The sequence below is a fragment of the Arvicola amphibius genome, chromosome 4, assembly GCF_903992535.2.
Source record: "Arvicola amphibius chromosome 4, mArvAmp1.2, whole genome shotgun sequence".
NCBI lineage: Eukaryota > Metazoa > Chordata > Mammalia > Rodentia > Cricetidae > Arvicola > Arvicola amphibius.
Window position 1 is genome coordinate 75,431,541 of NC_052050.1, and position 26,546 is coordinate 75,458,086.

Here is a 26,546-nt window from a genome sequence, read left to right on the forward strand (position 1 = left end):
GAATAGCACAGCTCGCCTCCACGTGTGCCCCCTGGGCTCACCCATGTATTTTGATTCACTCCCACTTAATCAGACTTCTCTGGCATTTGAAACACAGATTCCTTCACCCCAAAAGAGTGCCTGTCTGGGCATTAGCGTGTGAATTCTCATGGAAAGAGCGAGTGAGAGAGCAAGCAAGCGAGCAGAGGCGTTGAATATTACACAAACATTCTGGTTTCCTTTCATCCTTCCAAGAAATAGCTAAAACCAATGTTTAGCACAAAGGTCGGACTCGTGAATCCCCAAAGATAAACTTGTAAGGAAGACTTTTGAAATTCAATCTCAGGAATTGAATTCCATAGGGGAGTTAAACCTAGCTTTGGAGTAGCCAGTGACGCTTTTGAATGCTGTTTGACATGTCTCTTACATAGATATATCTAGAGAGAAATAGATATAGACAGATATATAGATACAGAGACAAAGACATAGATAGAGGTGTGTGTGTGTTCACGCGTGCGAGCACTAGAAGTCTGCAGCAGGAATTTCCTAGGTTCTGTCCATGTTCCTTGCATAAATATCAGCTCCTTAAAGATATGTGCTTGTTTTTTTTTTTCTTCCCTGGGACCATGGAATATGTCAGTTCTCATAAATTACTCTTCAAACACTGAATGAATTAAATAGCAAGATGCCTTAAATACCCCTCATAATTAAGGTAAAGACTGAATAAATTCTTCTATGAGTGTTGAGAAAATAAATAATCGGGTATAGCTTAGGGTAGAGCAATTGCCCCGCATTCTTGAGGGCCTGAGTTCAATCCCAGAACCACCAAAAGAAAACAGATGAAAGAAATGACCAATACCGTTCCTTTTGGAATTCTTTCTTTTTCTTAAAAAAATAAATAAATATAAATAAAAGCAAAAAGTTTTTGACTTGGCTACCACAAACCTCCTGTTATCCTCATTAAGTGTTCCAAAAAATCCACTGACTAGTTCTTTGGAGCAGGAAGTTAACCGTGACCCTCAATCAATGCAGTTAATTGTATCAAAACAGAACGGCAAAGGGATCGATTTCCAAAATAACAGATTGGGGAGAAAGAGACAAAAATAAACATGGTGGACTTCAACTGCCTCTGGTTTTGTGGGTTTATTTATTTATTTGTTTTGTAAGTTGTTGTTTAAATAAACCTTCCCCAGCTCCCTTTCCAGGATGTAGATCTCAGGCCAGCTGGGCTTCACCAAAGCCTACATGGCATCCTGAGAGTCTGGGAGTTGGTGAGGAGCTGTTGCCTGAAGTCCAGCAGAGACTCGCAGGGTAGCTCAGCCCTGGGTCTAAGCAACACAGAGAGCACCTTCTCAGAGGGTGCCCACCATATTCAGGCCAGACAACTACGGCTCCTGACTGGCCTGTCTCTGGTTCTGTGCTCCTGCCTGTTCATTTAGAAATTAAAGTATAGGAAAAGAAAGCCCGGTGCATTTAAAAAAAAAGCTGGTTATGTTTTCTCAAGTTTACAGTTTACAAGTAAAGTCTTCTTATGAAATGAGGAGAAGAGAGAGAGAAAAAATAACATAGTTAAAAGCCAAAATCTGACAGAATAATCTGCCCTTCATCAAGAGGGTTTTGGGGTCCTTCAAAGGTATGAAGGCTATCAAAGCAGAAAGATATAGCCCCATCTAATACGCATGTGATAGATAGAGTCTGTATTTGCATTTTGATGAACTAGTATTTACACATATGTTCAGTAGTGTATCATTCTGTGCGTCCTTTCCGTAGACTTGCCTCTTCACGGCAGCCCTATGCCTGCCCTGGCTTGATGCCTTTTGGGAACACATTATGCACATCCTGCTGTTTTAAGCAGAATGTATTTAAGTCTAGCTGCCAGCTCTTTCTTAGTGACTCAGAGCCACCATGCTTACGCTTAAGAACAGTCATCAATATGCTGCCCAGTAATACAGTTCTCTGTCTGCTTTTTAGGCTTTCGGGTTCAACCTTAGACGCAAGGCTGTCTCCCTTCTGCTTTCACTGGGCCTGATGGGAACCACCTGGCTCTGGTCTGCTGCTTCTTAACTGCACCTGGGAAAACAGACACCACGCTTTGGCTTGGTCAACCTCGATCCTGAAATTCCGTGGGGGGGGGAGGTAAAACTATTTTGACATATTTTACTAAATCATGAGTTTCGCTGTATTATTAGAAGGTTGGGAGATGGCGCAGGACTCAGGTGGACTTAAGTTCCAACCGAGGCCTGGCCAATAACCAGCTGGGAGGCCTTTGGGACGCCATCTGACCTGCTGAGTTTCAGTTTCCTGTGGGGGGCTGGGGTGGGGAGGAGATAACAACGAACTAAATACCCGTAGCAATGTCTACCTCGCAACCTTCACCATTTCCACTCTATGTCTGCGAAGCTGTTTCTGTACATATTTACCATGCTACAGTTGTATCTAAACATCACATATATCGATGAAAACTATTATATCTATTTAGTAGTGATTGAAGCATTAGCAAATTAAAAAATTGCTAAGGCATATAGGAATGAATGAATAACAAAGTAGGCAGAGCCATTCAACAAACATAGTAGCATTGATTTTTCTGGGCTTTGTGTCAGGCACTACAAGGGGTTAAGCTGAATTTTACAGGGACATCACCTTCAAGGGAGAGAGAAGATCCTTCATGTAAACCCTGGGACTATTTCTATCTTTTTTATAAAAAGATGCTAGCTCTTTTAGAAATGATTCTCCATAAAATTACTAGGGCTTGAAAACTGTTCTTCAAACTCGCAGCCCAAGTTTAATGTAACTGATTCAGACAGATAAAATGCATAATTCTGTGTCGTGTATCTTCCATATAATAGGTAGTTAATACATCAAACCAACATAGACTTGGAAACACAAATTTAGGAAAAATTAGACCGCCATCAATTAGGTTAAATTGCATACCTTATCAACTTTGAATTAAAGCTGGAAGGGCGCAGGGAACATAACACAGCGGGGATAAATGCATGAAGTTAGCCATAAGAGAAAATATCTGAGGAGATGCTAATCTTTGCTTTCAGAATACTGATGGGACCATCTCGTTGTCACTGCAGAGTTCAAGTAGATTGTGGGTGCAAATGTTGAAAAGAAAGTACCCCCAAGGTGATGCATGAACCCCAGAATAGAGGCTAAGGGGGAGGAACCTGGTGTAGGTGGAAGGAGGAGGAAGTCTCCTCTCAGAGCATTGGGGGACAGTCCAGGAAAGGAGCACAGTGCCACACAGATATTCCTTTCCCTTCATAAATGCTGCAGTACTGTAGACAGCATGGATCCTCTTTGCTTAAGCACATCACAGTCCCACGCTTTCTGGTTTGAAGTTATGGGAGCACACACAACACTCCTACCAAACACACCATGAACTCCCTGAAAATGCCAGCTTGAGTCTTTTTGCCAGCATCACATAATTATTGATAGAGAGGGGGAAATGGCAAGCTATTTGGTCATTAAAGGTGAAAATATAGACTGGAGCACTTTTAAGGAATGTAACCACGTAACAATATTAGAACAGTCATTAGACCATCCTAGCCTTTCTTTAAATATGCTAGCTCATTTAGAAATGATTCCCCATAAAATTACTTGAGCTTGAAAGTTGTTCTTCAAAGTCCTGAGGAGCTGTTGGCCATGCATGGGTAGTTGCTGGGGGAGGGAGAATCTGTCTTTGTTGAGGGTTTGACCACTCACAGAGTTCCCATGTTCCAGCGAACAGCCCCACAATCATACACATATAGGCAGCACTAACTAGTCTTAGTGGGTTATAAGAAGAAAAGGTAGAGCTAGGAGAGGACATTTGAGGAGAGATACGGAGGGACTGGGAGTGGGGAGATGGAGGTGGACATTCTCAAGTCTCACTTTATGCATGCATAACAGTCTCTCAAAGATAAAGAAAAATGTGGGTCATAGACAAAGTCACAGATTTGGGAAGAGCTTAAAATTTTTGTCCAGCAACTTCTGCATGTTCAATGGGTATATGTTAAAGAAATACAGATTTTTTTAAACAAAAATAGAGAAGAAATTAGATGGCTACCAGTTATTTAAGACTTACAAATTAAATCAGCCTTAAATTTTATCTGTACCTCAGGTCTTAATACATTTGACATAAATGAATATGGCTATTTACATTTAACCATATGTTCATCTGCATATCCTATATTATGAAATTTAAAAGCAGTGGTCACTGAGCGACTGTTTTCCCAATAAGTCTTCATTTCTTTTTTTTTTTTTTTTTTAATTCAGTTCAGTTTATTTCATGTACCATGTGATATGGGTAGGTCTTAGAGTGTTGAGGTAAAGTGCATCCAGTTTGGAAAGATTGGTGATTATGAAAGTATATGTAAAGCCTATAGTGAAATTATGAAAGGATGATATTATGTGAAGCTGAATGGGGGTGAAGCTGGATGTCAGTGGAGCTGACTGTAACCCCAGCACCGTGACGCTAACACGCTCCCGAGACAGGTCATATTTCCACTCGGGAGCCCTCTGCTTCCTTTGAAAGTAAAAAGGCCTCACTTTGTGTCTGAGACACATTCCTGAAGGCTCTGTGACTCTACATGAAGTTCAGTAAAATTCAAGGGTGGGCAAAGTGGCCTGAGAAACTTTGCTGTGGGTGACTCTCAGGAGTCATCGCCACCCATTCCTGAATATCAGTCACGGAGAAGCAAACGCTGTTTACACTGTTATGACAGCCGTTCTTCTCTGTTTTGCATACAGAGGAGACCAGGCGGTACCGACGGGTATGAAGTGTCAGAGTGTGTTAAATTCCTCCATTTCCAGTTTGGGGTTTCGAGTTGCAGAACTACTTCCCAGGTCCTGAAAGCTGCCATGGACCCAACTCCAACCAACTAAGGTTTTCCCCAGCAGCCTCTTCTGACTTCCTCTCCAGGAACTAGGTGCACACAATACCCTTGCTCTGGCTAAAGAGGAGAGCATGTACCACCATGTGAGGCTCATTTGTTCGTACGGCTATGTTGTGATGGCTTCTCCAGTCTGAGCTGAGGGTACTGCCAATCTTTAAATAGAGCTGTCCTACAAAATCTCATGGTGTCCAAAGCCAAGCGCACACTGAATAAAACCAGATGCAGTGTATGGAAGTCTGTTCAAGGCCTTGCAGCCCTAAAGTGTGATGGCTCCAAGCATTCCTGGTCTAATCTGGATAATATTATGCAAATATTTCAGGCGATTTTTCTCACATCTTTCCAGGCCCCATCACTTTCACCATTGAATTTCATAACTTGCTTCATTAACATAAAATCAAAATGCATGTCATCCCTTGCAATCTCTTTCCTGTACAGTGATCAGGGATTCTGCAGCTACAGAGGTTTGCGACATGTCGAACACCAAGTCCTGGGGACTCAGGGCATGATGGCGCCTCAAAAGTTATACAAGGGGAAGCTGGATGTGATTCCCTTGATATTTACCAAAGTTAATGGGGTAAAAAGAATTTCATTCTCTCATCTGGCGTGGGACATCTATTAATATCTCTGGAAACTAGCACTGCATGTAACTATCTGGAGGATGGTGTTGTGTATACTTCCTGTTTGTAGCAAATAATAGAGCCTGAGGACCCGAGAGCGAGAAAGTGCTCACTGGGGACAGCAGTAGGGAGAGCCAACTTCATGACTAATTACATTGTTTTGGTGATGTCCTGAGAACGCTTTTGTAAATGGGCTGGGTATCTGGTGGCTGCCAAGTGTGATCCAAATCAAAGAACAAGGTGTGAGCTCGGCGCTGCCTCCCACCGCATTCTGTCCACCTCTGCCTCTGGTGGCTGTGGGGAATCTGAGGAGAACATTCTAGAGGAAAGGAACTGTATGATTGATTTTAAAGAAAATGCAGTGTAGATGCTTCGTCTCCAAGTGGGAAAACTGAGGCCCAGTCCCTGCCACTGAATAATAGCTCTCTATTTTCCAAGTAGTATGACTCGTGTAACTGCCCACTCTTGACTTTTTCCCACCACTAGCCCCTGTAATCTACACCATCACTTAGAATATATTCTGCTGATTCCCCATCTCAGTGTTGTACTTTAAAAAAAAGTCAATTAAATACCTTAGTATGCATCCTGTTTGCTATTTCTGTGATTAAATAAAAAGATCGTGAGAGCCTAAAATATCTACTACCAAAGAGCCATCCAAAAATAATTGGAACTTGATTGGTTTTCTGAGCCATCTCCCTCCGACTCCTCTGGTCCCTGTCTTCTAGAACCTTGCCATGAACTGCAAGCCACAAATTTAATACTAGATTATATAAATGTTATGCAACTCTCTAATTTGTTTCATGGGAGCAAGTTGTCTTTCCAAGTAAAACACCAGATCCCACAAAGGCCGACTTTAATTGCCCCCAGTACCTATCCCAGTGTTAGCCAACCAGTAGGCAAGGCAGCTCCTGCTCACTGTTTAGAAATGGAAGGAATTCAGAAGAGATATTGAAATGATGATGCGCTGTTCAGACCAGTCGCACAGGCCCCTCCCTGATCCACATGCCCCGTGGGAGGTAAAGCACAACACCCAACCACACTGCTGCTCAAGGAAAGAAAAAACCACTCACCCACATTCAACCTTAGCTCTCATCAACCCTGGTGCCTTTCCTCCGCGGATGTATAAAACACTATAGTGCATTTTCTTCTAAGAAACTAGGGGTAAGGCAGGGAGACAGCGTTAAGAATATCAGCTAAAAATTGACTAAAAAGGGGTATAGGAAAGAAGGCAAGAAACATCAAAAAAAAAAAAAAAAAAGAACAAAAGGATGGAGAATACAATCACAAGAATCCTGTGATGGGAGTGCACACAGAGGGCAGGCGGGACCCATGGAGCGCCACCTTTCCCTCTTTTTGCTCTCAGGGGATAACAAAGAGCTAAGCAGAACTACTCATTTGCAAAAGACGACTTGGTGGTAGAAGAGCACACAGTTGAGGGTAAATTAAGCTGCTCCTATTTTCTCTGCCTTTTCTTTCTTTAAATTCTTCAGCTAAAAAAAGACTGCATGTAATAGCATCAACTGCTAATCTACACCACTATCTGCTTGTCCTGGTGCACCAGCCTCGGTGCTCTGGGCTATGGAGTGATGGAGATGGAGAAAAGATTTTTTTAAAAAAGCCCACTTCAGATTATAGGTACTGGATCTTAGAGATGTCATGCCCACAAATCACATGGTTAGGAATAAAGGCATTGGATAAACAGGGACCTAATTCTAGAGAAGCGGCCCCAGCAGGTTAATTGTCTTGTTCCTTGGCCACAGCATCTGTCCTTTCTTTCCTTTGTGAGGATAACTTCTCCCTAGAACTTCGTGACTCCAACCAAATCATACACAACTGAAAAATGCAGGGTCTCCCTTGTAGATCTGTGAAACTGTACATGCCACTTCCACAGGCTGGTGAAGATGCCAGCACTGGTAGGAGCCCTACCCCCAGCATGGGGCAGCGCTAGCGAGAACGGGCACAACATCCTAACCTCCAGGGTTAAGATCTCCAGATGGGGGCCATGGTCCAAGTTAAAGCAAGAGCGATTGTAAGGTTGAGCTCCAGAAGCAGACCTGTGAGTTCAAGTCCCACCTCTAACCTGAAAAAACTTAGTAGCTGACCAACTACGGAGTCTCCTGCTCCTGTCCCTAAAAGAGAACAGCACTGTGTGCAATGGTCCCAGGGCTTGCGTGACAGCCATCATAAACACTTGGCATGCTGCCTGGCTGGAAGTAAGGTCTCCAGAAATGCCAGCTACTTAGTCAAACTGCATTTTTCTAGAGCTTTATCACAGATACCAGATCTTAAATACAATATTGAGCTATGATCCTAGCCAACCCAAACCTTGACAAATGGCTTTGAACTTCATTGATAATTTGTTCTGCCCCATAAAAAGCAAAAGATGATCACATAATTTTACTTTTGTTTGATTTAGAATTAACCACCTCTATCACTATGATGCTCTGCTTCTGTATTGCTCAGATTATTCTATGCATTTCCACTTCCTATGATTGTTCCTTTGCTCAAGATTGCATTTGTTCTTGTTAGTAGAATGCCTACTTCTCTGAGATTACACTGTATGGATCAGACTACTGTCTGGTACGATCTGGTTATGTGACCTTGTTAATTCTACAAGGATACTTGCTAAATTCTCTTAGAAACCACAACATGAGTTTCCACTATGTTAATTTAGGACATAGTTTCCTAGGACACTTGGAAAGAGGAGAAGAGCAAAGAGCCAACAGGTACCCTGACTCTCTCCTCCTGGAGGCCACCTCAATTCTGGGCAATGTGTGGCAGTGGTATTAGGGGGCCAGGGGTAGAAGAAAAGAAGATGCACAGTTACAGGGAGAGGGGACTCTCCTTTCCACTCCTTCTCTGTTACTCACTATGTGGAAACAAATCTTTTGAGGCAATTTGGTTGTCAGTCTTGGCAAACTTAAGGTAGATGGTGTTAACCCGAGTTGCCTTTTCACCAACAAGAATGGGAGAATAGAAAAGATGAGTCAGGACACCTTGCCAAACTAGTGGCAAGGTGGGGCACAGATGTGAGATTTCCTACTACGTCCTTTCCCACCTCCAGTAGAGCCTACTATGGCTGTAGCAGGCACACTTTTCTTCCAGCTGTCCTGGATTAATCTTCTCTTGTCAATTAACTTTCTGCCCATTCTGATTTCTACCCTAGTCCACATCTGATCACCCTGACACAGGGACCACCTTGGAGTTATTCTTTCCCCCTGCCCTGCTCCCCAATAAACAGCAGAAAGAGTGACAGAAAGATTGAAGATGTGGCTCCCAAGACCTGGGAAAGACTGTTCTCATATAGAACACTGTTTACATGAGGCTGAAGACACCAGCTGGCAACAACATAAGCCATGGAGCTGATCCCTTTCATGGGTACCCTGGTGCTTCCAATGAAAAACGCAGGACAGTTGGCAGGAGGACATTTAGTACACTTTTCTTGCCCAGAATGTTCTAGTTTAGATAACAGCTAGCTGGACAGACTGAGAAGCCTGGTTCTGATTCAACTTTATAAGAGCTGCTCTGGGCCGGGCGGTGGTGGCGCACGCCTTTAATCCCAGCACTTGGGAGGCAGAGTCAGGCGGATCTCTGTGAGTTCGAGACCAGCCTGGTCTACAAGAGCTAGCTCCAGGACAGGCTCTAAAGCTGCAGAAAAACCCTGTCTCGAAAAACCAAAAAAAAAAAAAAAAAAAAAAAAAAAAAGAGCTGCTCTGGGCAGACTGTGAAGCGATCAAGGGCTGTAGCAGCGTGCTGGCAAGGGTGACTGGCACGTCGAGTGAGTGGCTGCTGGTGCAAAGAATATGTGGATAACTCAAATGGACATGGTCCTCTTCGGTGTGTTAGTCAGGAAAACATGCTCGACTATCACTGCCAACCCTCTGCACATTCCTGCAACCCCGAACAGAAGAAAACAAAGCTTCTAGAAGAGCTAAATGGTGGCACCCTGCTATGACAAGTAGGATCAGGGGTCGAAAAGCTTGGCTGACTCTCACTTTTTTGTTTGACTACACAGACATCGGTCCCCGTCCCTCCCACCCCCAAGGGCTCTGGGTCGCCACTCTTAGTCAATGGCTATTTCCCTCTAAGGCTCAAGGCACAAGCTGCATCTGAGAGTTTGCATTGGTGTGTGTCACAGAGAGAAGGATGCTGAACACTTGGCCTAGATGCCAAGACTCCACAAGGCCAAGTAGGACTACTTAGAAAACAAGTGGGGTCAAGCCACCTCCGTGCTCTCTTGTAGTCCAGGTTCTGTATTTTATTTTGTACTGTGGGGTCAATGAGGGCTTTGAATGTGCGGGCTAAGACACCCGGGCTCCAAATTCAGATAATGAAGGTGTCTATTGTGGCCTCCCTGAAATGGCGATGCTCGTGTTCTGAGATCTTAAATAAATGCCAGTTATTTGCTGGATATGTCGGCCAGGTCAGATGCCCAGCGCTGAAAGCACTGGGCACATAGAACACTCACGGTCACATGGCAGGAGTCACACTATCAAGGACCAGTGGAAGCTGTATGTTCTTTCTGTGGAAAACCCTGGGTTCTTCAGGGCCCCCGAGTGACTCACTCTGTTTGAGAGTCACTGAGTAAGTCAAGGACTCCCCGCATTATGACTGTCATCTTAATAGGAGACTCTGAATCTCAAGTCATAGTTGACTCTGTCTACGGACTGTCCACACATAATTGACTCGCTTCCGTTTGTACATCGTTTCCTATACATTTTATAACCTTGCATCTTCTTTTCACTCCCCATTATACAATAGGACCTTCCTCCTACCAAGCCCAAAAGGACAAACCACCAAACAGAAAGCTCTGGTGGTGCTCATGGCTTAGATGGAAATGATTCTAACAGCAAGCAGGGTCTCCTGGGCCACCCAGAGTGGTACCACTATATCCTATACATTCTATTAGAAATTCAAGTATAGACTGTGTCTTCAACTAGACCAAGCTATTAGATATTAATGTTCAGACAACACCTACCTCACTCCAGACCAGCATGGTACCGAATATGACCTGTAACCCATCAAAGAAATTGTCCCCTATGATGATCACAGTTGCGCCTCCCGTCGTCCATCCTTCACTCGGGCTGATGGCTTTGATACAGGGAGTAGCTGCTTTTCAACACACATGAAAAAGAGAAGGAGTCTGCTGTTAGAACCAAACTTTAATGATGGGAGTCTTGAGAAAAAGAAAAAAAAATCTTTTATCTTTTCACTAACAGAAAGTCCCTCAAGACTTCAATATTTCCTAGCCACATCAGGACTAGAAACCCAGGGAGCAACATTAGTTCTTAAAGGCATCTTTTTCATTGCTCCTATTGAGATGCATCCATTTCATTCACTAATCTCTTTATTAATCTCGAAAGCTTGTGAAATGTAACCCCAGAAGACAAACTGAATTTGTCAAATGCTTGAGATTCTAATGCAGTGAAAGCATTACAGAATTGTTTCAAAGCTGAATATAGTTGGTGAAGGGAAAATGTCTACATTCTTAAGTGAACATTCCCATCCAATGGGAAGCTAACAAGGCAAGCGGTAGGCTGGAGCAGGAAGGATTCTTGCTCCTTGCTTTTCTCTCTGTAATAACAACACAGCAACATTCCGCAGTAAAAATCATTACAATTTTTTCAAATACATGTCACGGCTCCCATTTGATAGATCCAAAGTTCCAGGTCACTTGGGGTGTCTTATGCAAACAAAGAGTAGTGGTCTTGCTGAACCACAGACCTTCTTCACGACATGGGCTCTGTTGTATTTCCAGGGCATAAAAATGTAGACTGGTTTCTCTTTCCATTGCAAATGGCCTTCATTTGCAAAGGCTGTGACTGCAAGCACAAGTTAGGTGGTTTTCCTAATGAGCAGTGCTTCCTCTGGACAGAAGTACTAAAAATACACGGGGTGGTAAGATTATGACTTGGAAACCTCTCTGAAGGCAGCTTGATGCCACAGAGGGCCTGTAACCCATCAGTGCCATGCTGTTTGTCTTCTGATAATGATCCCTTTACCAAACAGCACCCCAGAAAACCAGACAGCAAGTGAGACAGTGTGCAAGAAGAGAGAGCGAGACCATCCTCTTCCACAAGTATTTAAGACTGAGTTCCCAAACACTGGTGCCAAGGAGAACACCAGTTAATTACAAATGTGAGTGGGAAGTACTGGAAAAATAATAATAATTAGTATTGGACTTTGTCAAATTTGGCAAAGTCTCCTGTTTTAACTTTTGCAAGAAGCAAAGAAAACATTAAGTTAATCCCAGTGGGACGAGTGTTCACGTGCCACCACACAAACAAGTAGGATGGCGTTGGTCCGGATTCAAATTAATCCTCCAAACCTTGCACAGAGAAGTTTGAAAACATCCAAACCAAACATTTGGTGTTGGCTGAACTCACAGGAACACATCTGCAGCTGAAACAGGGCAGCTTGCTTACTTACTTTCCTGCATTTTATCCCCAAACAAAGCAGTTAATTAAGAAAATATAAAGGATCCATGACTGGACTTCATTCTTGTCCAGTTTTGACCTACACAGGGCAGGGGGAAAAGTGTCTCAAGGGCACAGGACTTTTTCTTCTACAAGAGCTTTCTTGAAAACTAAACTGTTGACCCACGTGGTTACAGGCTTCTGAAGCAATGACCTAATATGATGTAGGATTTCAAGCTGTTTATAAAATAGACAAGTAACACCCAACTACGAAAATTTCATAAAACTTAACCATTTTGGAAACATTTTGTTAGTATCACCAGATTTTTTTTTATTGATTTATAACTCCATATATTTAGGTTCCAGGATAACATACAAAAGATGTTGCTGTCTCTCTAGATGCCTTGGGAAAATATTCAGTATTGGTTTAGATGACCTGGGTATGAGAATGCCATCTAGCTGCGAAGCATGGACTCCAGTAGTGTCATTAAATGCAGAGACTGTTTATCCATGCGGATTTCAAAATGGTCTTTATGTTAACATCTATTAGCTTTGAGGTTTCCGTTTCAGTTTTTTTGTGTGTGATGCAGACACAATTGTTTAGATGAGCAAAGTCTCTTCTAACTTCTTAAAAAGGCCACAGAAGGGCATAGCTGAGCATCTAAAAGAAATCTATGGAGAGAACTTACATTGGTTAAGACCTGCTGAGTTTACGCTCGATTCTTTTCCTTGTTTATCCTCTTGTTACTTACTAAGTACACGTGTGTGTGTGTGTGTGTGTGTGTTTGTATGTGTGTGTGTATGGGCTAGGTGTATGTGACTGTATAGGTTTGGGGTTTGGAGGTAGGTGGGACTGTGGAGATATCTGGTTGCATGTGCATGCACACACACGTACACACACAAACACACAAACCACACACACAGAAGCCAACCTATGGGTCAACTAGCCAGGGGAAAGGAAGAGAACATTGAGCCCTAAAGGAGTAAAAAACAAGGCAATACTATCTTGAGGGACGGATAAAATATGCAGACAACAATTCGAACGATGTGTTCCAGCTAATTTGAAAATTTTTATGTAATGAGCCTTCATGTGTATGAGCATTTGTGTGTATGTGTGATTCCAGGCGACACGTGACAAAAGTCTGGAAGGCAGGATGCACAGCAGTTGTCCATAGCGAGTCCTTAAAAGCGAATGTGGCTGGATTGGGTGTGACAGGAAAAGATGGCTATAATGTTCATTCTATTAGCATTTATATGGCTTGACGTGTTTCCGCTGAGCATATACTAAGGTAACACATGAGTAAAAACTTCAGTGAAGCAGGACATGAGGTGACATTTGTACTTTTTAGAGCAAATAGATACTAAAAAGTAGCCAGGCAAGGACCTGACATCAGCTGAGATTCTTAGCATCCCTGGATCTCCTCTCCCCTCCTCCCCGCTGGTAAGTTGTCTAGGGATGCTGCAGAACCTTCAAAGCAGCCAGGGTCTCACTTTCACTGATGCCTTCCCCTCAGAGGAGCAGGCACAGACCACTGTTTTAACAGTCCCACTGGCTGGCTCCAGCAGAATTGGAGAGCAAAGAGATTTACAGGAGCTGGATAATGAGCTGAGATCATCCATAGCATTCTTTCACAAAACAAAACAAACAAATAGAAAAATCATTATGGCTTGGGAAGTGAAGGGGAAGATTTGAAAGGAGGACTGTTCTTTTTTTTTCAAGCAGGAAATTCATGGTTTAATTAATGAAAGACTCCTTCCCATCAGCAGATTTTCACACTCTGTCCACAAGGGCAACAGACCCATTTCTGGCTCTAAATTGCATTAAAAATAAAAGTTTTTCCCTCTTCTTTTCTTTAATGCTTCTCCCACCCCTTACCAGCCACCAGAGTCGAGCTTTTCCTTCCTTCAAACTGTGACAATAACATGATTACCCCACCAGTTTAGCATAATGGTTCTGAACCGCTCCTGGCACGCTGCAGAATTAAAGTGGGAATTATTAGGTAGTGCCTCTTTGTTATAATGATCACTCCACAAATAAAAGCTCTTCTCCCAAAGGTACTGCACGGCACAGAATGCTAATTCTGAAGATTATGTGTGCGCTTTTATTAAATATTACTATGCCCTCCCTGTTTGAGGGCTTCTCTGCTCTGATTGTTTTATGAGGCCCATGTTAATGTCATTCCGTCTTGCTAGCAGCAGGCACACATTTTAGCGTTTGTATGAGAGTTGATCAAAGGCCACGTGCTGGGGGAATTGCTGAGAAAACACGGACAAGCGATAAAAATCTAACAGATTAATTGGTTTAAATTTCATTTCAGGGTGTTGAACTTTGGCTTGGGACTTTAATACGACACTGTGAGTCAGGGCCTAATTACCAGATTTCCAATTTGCTTTTGAACAATGGCTGCTGCGAGAAGAAAAAAAAAAGTGAAGAATTATAAAAAAATAGGAGAGAGCAAAATCATTCGGGCCCTAGTACATATTTAACAAGCAATGTGTGTGTGTGTGTGTGTGTGTGTGTGTGTGTGTGTAGACAATTGCACTGGGGACATTTCTGATCACCTCTTCCACCAGCAGAACATACATATTTTCTTTAAATCACCTCAGAAGGCAAAAGAAATCACAAATGCCCTCAGTGGTTTAAAACTGTCCAGCTTACAGAACCAATGCTACATGATTCTAGTGCTTGCACCAGAAGCACCAGGCTCTTGATTAGCAAGGTGAATTTACAAGCTCGGCCTCTGATAGAAATGACCTATTTCATTGATAGAAAGCCAGGGTCTGGAGAGCCGTGTTTACCTCGGGGTTTACTGGTGGCCTTGGGAATAAGGGTTAATTGAGCTCAGAGGTGCCTTCCCATTGAGGTGAATTAGTGGTGTGTGTATGTCGATCAGCAGGGTCCTGGGGCTGCTCTTGTTTTTGCCGCTGAGATCTCTTTGGGCTCTGATCGATGCTTCACTTATTTAGGGGAACCATAAAGATGACCTGGGTTCAAGGTTTATCATATCTTATTTCCAAAATGGGGGTCTTGCGGACACTGTTGCCCCATGACAGAAGCCTCAGTAGAGATGTGTTGTTTGGCTCCATTCCCTCATTTTCTGTCTTTAAATATCCTGGGCATACAATACTCTTTTTTGTTGTTTTTTCGAGACAGGGTTTCTCTGTAGTTTCTAGAGCCTGTCCTGGAACTAGCTCTTGTAGACCAGGCTGGCCTCGAACTCAGAGATCCGCCTGCCTCTGCCTCCCGAGTGCTGGGATTAAAGGTGTGCGCCACCACCCCCAGGCCTCATACAATACTCTTATCAATTGGCAAAATGTGCAAGTTGAGGAAGTTTGAATCGCAGTCCATATTTCAAGATGGCATCCATTATGAACCGTGAAGCAGGTACAAGCTTGTTCTCTACATTGTACCCATGCAAGAAACATGCCAGATTTCTTTCTCTAATAGTCTACCAAACAGCCCTCTCTGAATAAGTGATTCTAAAAAGCAGGTACCTGAGGCTCCCAAATGAGGTGGCACGGGTGGGCACCAGCTTTTAAGGCTATCTGAGCAAACACTGTTGACATCGTTAGACATCAATTCCAACACTTCACATCTGCCATTTAGTGCAGCCTCTGGTCACTTGCTCCATGAAGACTTCCAATAGCTTCCAATGGTTGAGACTCCATAGATTTGATACAGAATGCACAGAAAATGCCTATTTGTGTCAGATATACAGTACACTAGTTTCTGCCATACCATTTATTATTACTGTCATTGGCTTCTTGCTAATGAGCGTTTATTTATTTAGTAAGGTGCCCTATGCACTCATCACTTAACCTTCTGAAGAGATTTTAGTTTAGTTTAGTTTGGTGATATGTTCAGCTAAATGGACGGAATAGTCAGACTGAACACCAGAACATCCCAAAGTAAAGTGAGTTTTTGTTCTTGTTTGGTTTTCATTTTTAAGACTTTTTTTCTGGAATTAATATTCATTGGGAAACATACCAGAACTATTTCAGAGAAAATGGCTTCACTATTGATTCTCCAATGTCTGAAACTTGTCAGAAAAATGCTAAACCCACCAGCTGGACTCCTTTATTTTTAATTTAATTTTTAACATTTATTTGTTTATTTATTTAGGGGGTATGCACATGCCAGGGTGTGCACACAGAGGTCATAGGACAACTTGTGGGTGTCTGTTCTTTCCTTCTACCATGCGGGTTGCAGGGAATCATACTCGGATTGTAAGTTTGGCAGTGAGCATCTTTACCTGATGAATCGTCTTGCCAGCCTGAGCTGGGCTCCTTCCAATGGCACCTTTGTGTGCTCATAAAACCCCACTCCTCTTTATCTGCTGGGTTGTCATAACGCAGTGTTTGGGAGTAACCCCATTCCAGAAGCTGCTGGGCCATGGAGGAGCCCTAATTAAGCATCACCTCAACAATTTGCGACTTTCTTAAGTGAAATGATCATTTTTCCCAACTGCTCTATTGACTTGCTTCCAATCAAGCAGTTAAAAAGAAGAGGACCAGCAGGGCTTGACATTAGTTGGAAGGTTAGCCCTCTGCACCTTCACCATGTGCAAGATCTGTTCTTGGTCAACTGTCCTTCAACAGTGTTGCCTGAAAAACTAGTAGCTGCTGTAACACTGGATTAGACATCTACCATCCATCCGGCCTATCCCATGTGCAGGATGCAAACACTCCTGCAGATGCCCCCCAATTCAGAACAAACAAATTCCGTTAGAAAGTAACCAGATGTGACAGCCTTGTCACCAAACCTGTAGCAGTGTGTAACACATGCTGTTTGGAGGAGTTACCTAGGTTCTGCTTTCGTTCACAGTCCTCTCTAACTGCACTGTGTAGTTAAGTATTTTGTCAGTTATTAGAATATGTTTTATTTTGCTATTGATCTGCATTTATTGCTTTGTTTAGCAAAATATCTAGGTGGCACTTTGCAAAGAATTACAGTATTTTATATACAAGAGTCTCTTTCCTTGTCCATCTTCTCCCCCCTCTCCCTTTCCCTCTCTCTCTCTCTCTCTCTCTCTCTCTCTCTCTCTCTCTCTCTCTCTCTCTCTCTCTCTCTCTCTCTCTCTCTCTCTCTCTCTCTCTCTCTCTGTGGTGTTTGTCACTTTAATGAGAAATGTAAGCCATGATATAGAGATTTCTCAATACCAGATGCAATTAAACCTATTAAATATTAGATGAGGAAATTGAGACTTTCAAGCGCTTTGCATCCCTTATCCCAAAGTGACTTCATCTGGCAGAAAAGCCCTTTGCTCTGACAGCATTAATGTTCTCACTGAAAAGGAGGAAAGAAAAAAAACCTCCCAGTCACTAGATGGAAACATTGCTCCAAAGACTGTCCCTACAGAGACAGAGAGTGGTTATCTTCCACGTCAAGAAATGACATCTATGTCCCAAATGATGCCACCTGTCAATTACAGACCCAGCCCATGGCCTATCTACTTCCTGTTTATTTTGGTTTCCTAATTTCCTCTGAAAATTTTAAGTACCTTAGCCATTGGTGGACATGGCACCTGAGCAAGAGAAGGGCATAAATGTGGTCACAATTATATTCTGGAACATTCCAGGGCAGGTGTTTCTGGATTTCTGAGTCTGCCTCTCTGAGAACCACACAACTATTCATGTTCACTCTTCAGGGCTGTTTAACAATTTAGCTGTAGAAAAAAAAATCTTGACATTTTGATGTGTGCCTATAACTTCTAAATTGCACTTGAAAGATTGTCGAAGGCTTTTGGATTTAATGACAGGCAACATAGCATTGTTTCATAATATACAAAAATTGTTTGTTAAATACACACAGAAGCTCAGAGTTTTGTGACTCAGAGAGGGAGGAATATATTGCATTCCAACTTGCATTTCACACATAAGACCTGAAATTAAAATGAACAAAATTCTAATTCCGAAACAGAGAAAGGCAAACGTGGCCACGAGCTTTCTCTCTCCTTCCCTTGTTCTGTGATTGTCAGCCACTCCATTGCTAAGTAATGGGGGGGGAATAGTCATGGAGGGGAGGTGAACCCTCTGAATGAATTATTCATGGATCCAATTGTGGTATTTGTTGCAGAAATAGTGAAACCGCTTGCCTCTGATGACACAATGAGTAAATAATTCTTTTTTCCCAACAAGGGAAATTATTCTGCACAAAATTAATTTTTCCTCTTTTTCTAATTACCCTGCTGTACGAAAAGTTGGAGAAAGCAAAGGCAGGGAAGCAAAGAAGTGGAAACTACTCCCTCAAACAGACACCCGGCATTAGAAGGGGAAACCATTTTCTGATTCAACAACAACAATAAAATCATGTAACTACTTCTTCAAGGAATACAGTAATCTTTATTCCCAATCAATCTTCCTGAGCCTGGAAAATCATAAAGTCAAATATGAACATGTCCATTGGAAAATCTGTAACATTAATCTTGGCTGGAGTCGTATTTTTAACAGGACTTGAATGTGTGTGTGGGATTATCCAGATGGCCATACAGGAATCGGCCTGATAGGATTAAACCTTTATGCTGAACTCCACTCCATCTGTTCACCAAGGCTTGCCTTTTCTTGTCTGAATATGAATTTTTAGCTTCCTGGTGTCTGGGAGCAGGACTCCGGAGGGCAGGGAAAAGAGAGTTTGCATGCAGGTGATTTAACATTGTATTAGTCTGGCTCCATTCACACTAAAAATTCTACTAAAAAGTTCAAAAGTATGTTGATTCTACTCTTTGTTTTTGTCTCAGGGTTTCTTCTTATTATTGAATTTGAGGGTTTATTCAACGCACTGTCATCCTAGGTGTGTATGGCGACATTTGCCTAAAAAAGCAGAAAGGGGAGATAAGATGTGGCAGCCTTGCCACAAAAATGTGACTCTAAGTGCAGAAGATATGTAATTCTGAATGGATGACTCAGGCAGACAGCTTTGTTTTCCCTCCCCCCTCATTATCAGAGGGTGAGTAGTATTCTTTTTTTTTTTTTTTAAACAAATTAGCTGCTACAATTTTTACTGTCATTTCTGTTAGGTTTTGTATGTTTCTCAGGCAACTTTCTTGCTGGAGTGATGTTTGGGAGAGGCTGCAGTTTACAGTTTAATCTTGAATAAAACAAACTGGGCTCAGTTGGTGCTCCCTGCATAGAACCTCGGAAGCAGTGGTCGACCCATGCTCTCAACTGGAGGAGCCAGATTATGGAGGCTGCAGGGGATGGAGGCCAGGGCATCGCCAAGAGGCAGTGCCTGGAGAGTGGCTCTGGAATTATTAGCAGTGACAAAGGACCTAGTGGAGAAGGCTGTGACAAGCTTCCCAAGCAAAGCCTGCTGGATTCGTGGCTAAGTTGCATGAATGGGAGACCTTTCATAACCTTCCTGATCAGATGTTTACAGACACATGAGCAGTAGATGTGTGTAATATGTTTATGATGAAAACTATGACAGACAACAACCTGTGATGGGCGTGGCCCCAAAGAGGAGGAGACCAAGTAATCTAGCACCCATCTGTAGACATCCCATTTATCCTTTTCCACAGGGGCGCAACACCATCACAAATGGTGCAACTCGGCACACTATCAAATAATGTTAGCCACTTCATATATGGACATTGTTACTGTATCTAAGTAGTACCCTTGACTGAACAGCTGGGCAGCAGAGAGCACTGAAACCTCACGCCACTTCAGTGTGCTGGTGAGAATGCGTGGGTAAACACCTCATAAAACACTCTTTGATTTCTTCAGTTGATAAAAATTCTAGTCTTAGAACACAGACGTGTGTACATACATTGTCCCAAACTCTATCCTGCACATTTTATCAAATAAGAGACAGTCAACTAGGAATCTAATCCCATTATTTAACTTGCTTTGCCCAATGCAGGAGCCACTATCCAAATAACTTATTCAATGTTTAATTAGTTAATATAAAAAAATCCTTACGTAGTCCTATCACCAGAGGTAAGGAGTTATCAGACAGCACATTAGGAAAACCCCTTCATCTTCACAAGGCTCTCCTGGACAGCATGGGTCTTGGGACCAACTTTAGATGCTTGAGCCTGTAACTGGTAATCAGAGGGGCATGTGTATTCCAGAAGGTCTTCTGGAGTGATACTGTCAAATCCTACTGAGAAAGACTACAAAGCAAGCCCCCTCATGGGACCAGGCAGGGAGTAAATGTAACATGGAAGAGATGCTGTTAAATTTGACAAAACTGCTGTCTTTTGAGTATATGGGTCCCACTAGCAACTCTAATTTATAGAGAATTTGTCATCCATATTTTTATATACAATCTTATTTTTGTCAGCAACAAAATTCTACCTAAATTCTAACAAAAGTTAGTAAATGAAGTAATGAGATTCCCCGGGGCATTTTCATAGGCGTGTGTCATTTTCCTTTGTTCTTCTCTGTGCCCCTCGTCAACCACCCCTCCCACCTACTCTGCCTCCCTCTTGCTAGTTTCTAATATTATGTAAAACATAGCCCAAAGCAACGTAGGGCAGAAGACTAGATCCCACTCATGATCCCTTAGTGCACAGAGCATAAAAACCCTCCCCAAGTCAGGAATCAATCCTTGGGGGTTCGTTTCTGCAGTGACTAATGCTGCCACTGACTCATCAAACAATAAATGCAAACCCTAGCCATTACTGCTTCTGGTTCTAACTTACATCCCCACCCACCCTCTCCAGGCACCGTGGGAGCTCCTTAGCTTGCCTTCTTTTGTAGACATACAGTTTCTGTAGAGACACCTGGAGAGAAGAATGCTGAAGTATCTCCACTATCATCATGCAAGACAGCACAGACAGTGACTTTTTAAGGAACCCATGTTTTGTATGTGAGCTGCATTTCAAAATCAACCTTGTCCAACTTTTAATAAGGCACAGGCCATGCTTTTTGCTTTTGCAAATAACTCGGTTTGTATTTCTCTCCACAAGGACAGCTGCCGTGGCAAGCGAGTTGGAGGGAACATTCACGACGGAGAGCCTTATCATGCGGAGCCAGTTTCCTCTCCTCCCTAACATGGCCAGTGGTGCTGCACGCCAGCATTTGTTACAACACAGATGTTTCTGTGGTGATGATCCATGACGTCACAAGCACAGAAATGTGGATCATGAAACTTATCAGTCTGGGATGAGCAAAGGGGAATAGAAATTCTACTTCTATGGAAGCTTTATGAGGTATTGACTCAACTTTCTCCATGCCTACTCATGATCTGGACTGTCCTATTGGAACTGTGGAGAAAGCCAAGCTATTTGCCTTTTCTAATTTGTATCTACTGCCTGATGATTGTGTTCAAGGTCCAGTTGCTCCCTAAGGCTACGTGGTCCTCAGTCAGATGTCACCTTTCACCGATTGAATCTGGCTGACTCCCCCATCCTACCCTAGAGGTAGCACAGGGCTCGGATGCAACACTGTTGTGGATCCAGGGGTCTCAGGTCCTTTTTATCACCGGGTGGATGCAAATCTCTTTTCCTAACTCTCAGCTTCTGCCATCTTAATTGGGGATGATAGTTATTAAAAATCCCACTTCATGAGGCTGCGGTGAATTTAAATGAACTAATTTAGGTAGAGAGTAAGGAGGGAATAGTTGTGAGATGGGGATAAGAAAGATGAGGGAAAAGATTCATCTCATGAAGATGGGGGGGGCATGAATAAATGCAAATGCAGATAGTGCTAGCAACCCTACAAGTCCCCAGTCTTCAAATGTTCCTGGCGTTTCTTCCTCAGGAAAGTGAAGCCACTGCTTACACACAGTCCAACAGTTCTTCGCTGAAAAGACCCACCTTTTGCACGAAGCTGATGGCTTCTAGCAGAGTCTAGAAAACTTAAGCTATTCTCAAGTCCTTCTGTCGGTTTCATTCACATGTCACTTCTCACTCTTCTTGAATCTAAACTTGATGTCTGTGTAATACACAGCCCTGTGCACAGTGTGTGTGCACGTATGCATGTATGCAGTGTACATATGCATGTATGCAGAGAGGAGGAAGCATATACCTAAATGTGTTAAACAACCTGACCAGCTAACACATCTTATGCAGGCAGGAACCTTGCCTATTGGCCCACTGACGGATGGTGACAGCAGCTGGCGCTGACTGCCTGGTGATTTGAACACTGGTTAGTGCTCCAAGGTCTCTGCCATTAATATTAACCTTGAGCGGTGTACAAGCAGAGATTATTCTACTGCAGCTAAGGAAGCTGCAGCTCAGAGATATTCCTACTTGAGAGTTTCAAAGTCTGCTTTGATTGAGGACACCAAACCTCCCTTCCAGTTTTGGTGCTTATCTGAAATATCTGTCCTGTCTGGCTAAAATAATCACTTTGATCCTATAAATACAGCCAAAATTCCATAAAATCTTAGTTGTGTAATTCCTTGTCCCCATTATGGAGGGTGGATATTTATTAACTTTACAGAGTGTTACTACTCTCTTTCCAAGTAAAGTTATTTCCCCCTTAAGACACAGACCCACATATGAACTATAGTAAAATCTCTCTATTTCCTTTTTCTATTTCCAAGTTCAGAAAACGACATCCTTGCATAATATCACAGGCGCCAATTTAAACACAGTAACATTGAAAATGCTGCCAAGATTCCAGGCTTAGAAACATCTCTATTGTTACAAGTTGGGCCACTAACCATACCCTGAATTTCTTCACCTAATACAAGTGATGCTAGCCCCCTGAGGAATTTACAAAGTACAGAGCAGTGTCCCTCCACCTTCATTTGAAATATGGACAGTATGTGTTTTGATGATCTTTGTTAGAGAATTTTTCACAAAGAAAACTTTAAAACATTATTACACTTAGATTAACCTGACACACTACCTTAAAGGTAGATCTACTTCACCAACTTTTTTTTTTTTCCAACAAGGATTGAGTTCCACAGACTAACCAAGTCAAAAAGACCCACTAGGAGCTTGTCAATGCTGAAAGCTAAAAGGCAGAGGAACTTGAGGGCCTTACTTTACAGCTTTGCTACACGTGGCAGCTCCTGGAAGAGCACTGTGGGTTGCGTGGCCCGGCCAGCAGCAGGTTTACCAAGGATGTACTTTCCTCCTCTCTCAAGAACCGAGAAAGCACAGTAAGGCTGGCTGGAGCACATCCCTTCATCCACCCTCCCACAAGTTATGAGCCACAGGCTGCTGGTGGAGTGCAAGCAGGCTCAGTGGGCTTCGGCTTCCCCAGCCATGCTCCCAGAGAAGAATCAAAACCAAAGAGTTGGGGGCCAGGCTCAGTGGTGGGGTGCTTGCCTAGCAGGCTCAAGGCCCTGGGTTTGATCTCCAACACTGTCAAGAGAGGAGGAGGAAAAGAAGGAAGAAGAGGGGAAAGGGGAAGAGAAAGGAATATGAGAAAGAGAAAGGGAAGCAAATTCTCAATTTATAACACACATGTGCACCTTAATGACCTTCTAAAGAACAGCCAAACTGTGTTGCTACCCACTCATGTTTTACAAAGGCAGCTATCATGATATCTTATTACTTTGTCTTAAGGTCAGCAGGAGAGACTGGTGTGCTGACGTCTCAAACAGGAACCCTCCCTGTCCCTATTCCCATGTCATTCTAGACAAGAACTGCATGCAGATAAAGAATGTAGCTTCCAACAGCTCAGGTCTTGCCATTTACAACACTCAAATGAGCCAGACTCATAAGAACATGCGCTCATGTATAAGATATCGATCAATTGCACAGATTGGGATAAAGTTCTGCTTTCATGTTTAGTGATCAGATATGTGTTCAGTGGATGCAGGTCTATTTGTGTCCCCATGGTCTAGAGAGTGTGACTTTTGTGTTTCTCTTTTTCTTCCTGCCCTGGTGAGCAGATATGTGTTCAGTGGATGCAGGTCTATTTGTGTCCCCATGGTCTAGAGAGTGTGACTTTTTTGTTTCTCTTTTTCTTCCTGCCCTGATGCCTGTCTGGTCTGGTTCCCACATCAGGGCTTCTGCTATGGCTGGCCTGCACATATGTTGCAGAAGGATTTTAATGGCTGGATCATCTTCCTGCCAACCTACATGTGGCAGGTTGGCAGTGAAGTCACCCAGTCCTACAATCCTCAGACTGCCCCCTTTGCCCCCCGTACAAGGTTGCTAAAATCCTGCTGATGGCGTCATATTTATCTGATAACAGTGATGATCACCCAAATTCTATAAAGTTTCATTTCTGTCCACTGAGTATTTCAGGTTGCGATACTGGCCCAGGGAGCAGGAGATGGGGTGACCGATAGTGAGACGTGATACCAGGAGTTTTTATCTTAACCCAGAAAAGCGCCTTCCCAGGTATCACTCCTCGAGCCAAGTAACTCACCCTTGGGATTGAGCATAGGCCTGGCTTTTCAGTTTGCCTTTGAGTAATGTCGTCAATCTGCTTCAACTGGAGCAAGTTTTATGTTACAGGCTCAAATAGCAAGAGACTCTCTCCACCTCTGAAGTCCAATGTGTAGAGAGAGTAGCATTGACTGAACAGTGGGAAAAAGCAGTAGCTATGACCCCAGAGTCAGCATCTTGGAAGTCTAACGGTTGCAGAAACAAACTCAACTCGTTGTTCAGCCACACCAAAATCCTTTTAACAGTTGGCCTCAGTTTCCCTTATTTTTAAGTGGACATAGAACTGCACTGCCCTCCCCTGGCTGTCAAAAGCATTAAAATTTTTTTTTCGCCCAAAACACTCATCACTGGACCTGATGTATCATGAGTGCTATCTCAACAGCGAAGCCAGCATCCCTGGAGGCACAGGTCTGAATCTGTCATGTGCAATCTACCGGACTACCGGTAGCATTAATCACAAGATCAATAGGAGACAACGGACTTCTATGTTTAAACAAAAAGAGAAACTGACCCGTGTAAAAATTCCAAATTTACTCCTCAGAAACAATTCTTAGACCTAGGCCACCTTTCCATTTAACCCCACCCCCTTAAATTTCTGGGGGGTCTATCCTCAAGGAAGTGGAACACCATATCTTCTGCCTGATGTTTTTCGCTTTACTTCACTAAGGCCTGAGACTCATTTAAAATTAAAATGACGTTTCCCTGGCTGCTCAGACTTGACTGGGTGTCCCTTGCATTAAGCCTTCTTAGGGGTCTGTATTTCTCTTTCACAGCCCCTTTCACCAATGCCATTTAAACCATTCTAGTTCCCATTATTTCCTGTCTATGAATTAGCATATGCATGGCTCTGCTTGCCTCCCAATGTTAATGCCTGCCCCTGCTTTGTCGCCGTGGCACCCCTCCAGTCTAATATAGTAGGCAGAGAGCCAATAAATATTTGTTGGCCAGATAAAGGACTGGCTGAGAAGCAAAAGAGCAGTCGCCTACGGTACTACCCTGGGAAAGAATGAAGTGGGTGGGTTAAAAGTTGAGCAAATTCCCAGTCAGCATTAATAACTACCTCTACAAAGTCAGGCAGCTCATGCCCGTGATCGCATCTAGGAGGTAAAGGCAAGAGGAACGAGGAGTTCAAGGCCAGCTTTGGGTAGGGAGTAAGTTTGAGGCCAGCCTGAACTAAGTGAGGCCTTGTCTCCAAAGAACAAAATCCAAACAATTGCCACTATACCCGCAATGTGCTTCCTCCATGGATAAGAGGCCGCACAGAGTCTTGTTTCCTGGGCTGAGCCGGCCTCTATTCCGGCAGCTGGTACCCCATTCTCTTGGGAGTTAAAATTAGTATCACTAACCCCCACACAGCCTTACCCCGCCCCATGAAGAAGGCTCTAATCATGCAAGGACCCAGGTGGGTCTCGCTGACAGATGTTAAAGTTAGAAGGGAAGGTAGCAGCCAGATGAGAAAAACAGAGCCACCAGCTTCCGGAGGTCCCAGGACTTCCTGCCTTTAGGCCTTGCTGGTTCCTGCCTTGCCTTCCCCACCCTTCCCCCAAGCATCAACTTCAACAGAATTGCTGCTCTTTCTGTCATTTGAACTCAAATCCTATCTCAAAAATTGATGGGTGATGCTGCCCTTAACGACGCTGTGTCAGCGCTGTGCAGTGTTCAGCTGGTTCTGGGAGCATTATCATAATGGGCTGCCTGGGCGGACCCGGCCTATGCAGGCTCCTGACTCAGGTCCCTCTCTGCTTTCTGACCTGCGGACATTGCTTGTTTAAAAATAAAATGGACTTAACAGCTTGGGAGAAGTTTAGGATTTTTAAAAGCTTTTGGGGACAGTAAGTCTACCGCAATGGTAAAGTCAACCTAAAGGGCTTTCTTTAAACAAACAAACAAACAAAACCAACATCAACAAACCAGTATCTATTTAGGAAAAGGAAAAATAACTATTTCCCAGAGTCTTATATGTTTTTTTTTCAATCTTTAAAGCTCTTTATTACAGCATGATTTGAACTTAAGTCATGATTTTGTTCTGTTCTGGTATCACCTAAGCAATTATTTACTTGATTTTATTTAACTGTGGTTTTTATTTGGATCACATAACAGCTTCTGTAAGTTTGGTCTTGCCCTACAGTAGTCTCTATGAAATCATGATCTTGAAGTAATAGTTGTAATTTTTGTTTCCTTACAAATTAAGATAAGAATGAAACTCTTTTAGAATATCTTAAGACATGCAGGTTGATATATACCTGTGACTCCAGAACTCAGAGGAAGGGGCCAGTGAATTATAAATTTCAAGCAGGCCTGTGCTGCATAATGAGACCTTGGTTTCTGTTTGTGTGTGTGTGTGTGTGTGTGTGTGTGTGT

At 43.0% G+C, this 26,546-nt stretch overlaps 1 protein-coding gene across 12 annotated transcripts in view; it reads right to left on the bottom strand.

Annotated features, from left to right (window-relative positions):
- Ebf1 (EBF transcription factor 1) overlaps nt 1-26,546 on the bottom strand; it is a 389,291-nt gene that overhangs the window by 85,661 nt on the left and 277,084 nt on the right. For 8 of the 12 annotated variants that reach the window (XM_038326659.1, XM_038326664.1, XM_038326662.1 and 5 more), the window contains one exon: nt 10,455-10,585. In XM_038326659.1, coding sequence (XP_038182587.1) covers nt 10,455-10,585 — 131 coding nt within the window. Of the gene's footprint in view, nt 1-10,454; nt 10,589-26,546 lie in introns of all 12 variants that reach the window. The other 4 variants (XM_038326654.1, XM_038326652.1, XM_038326657.1 and 1 more) reach the window with 1 other exon arrangement.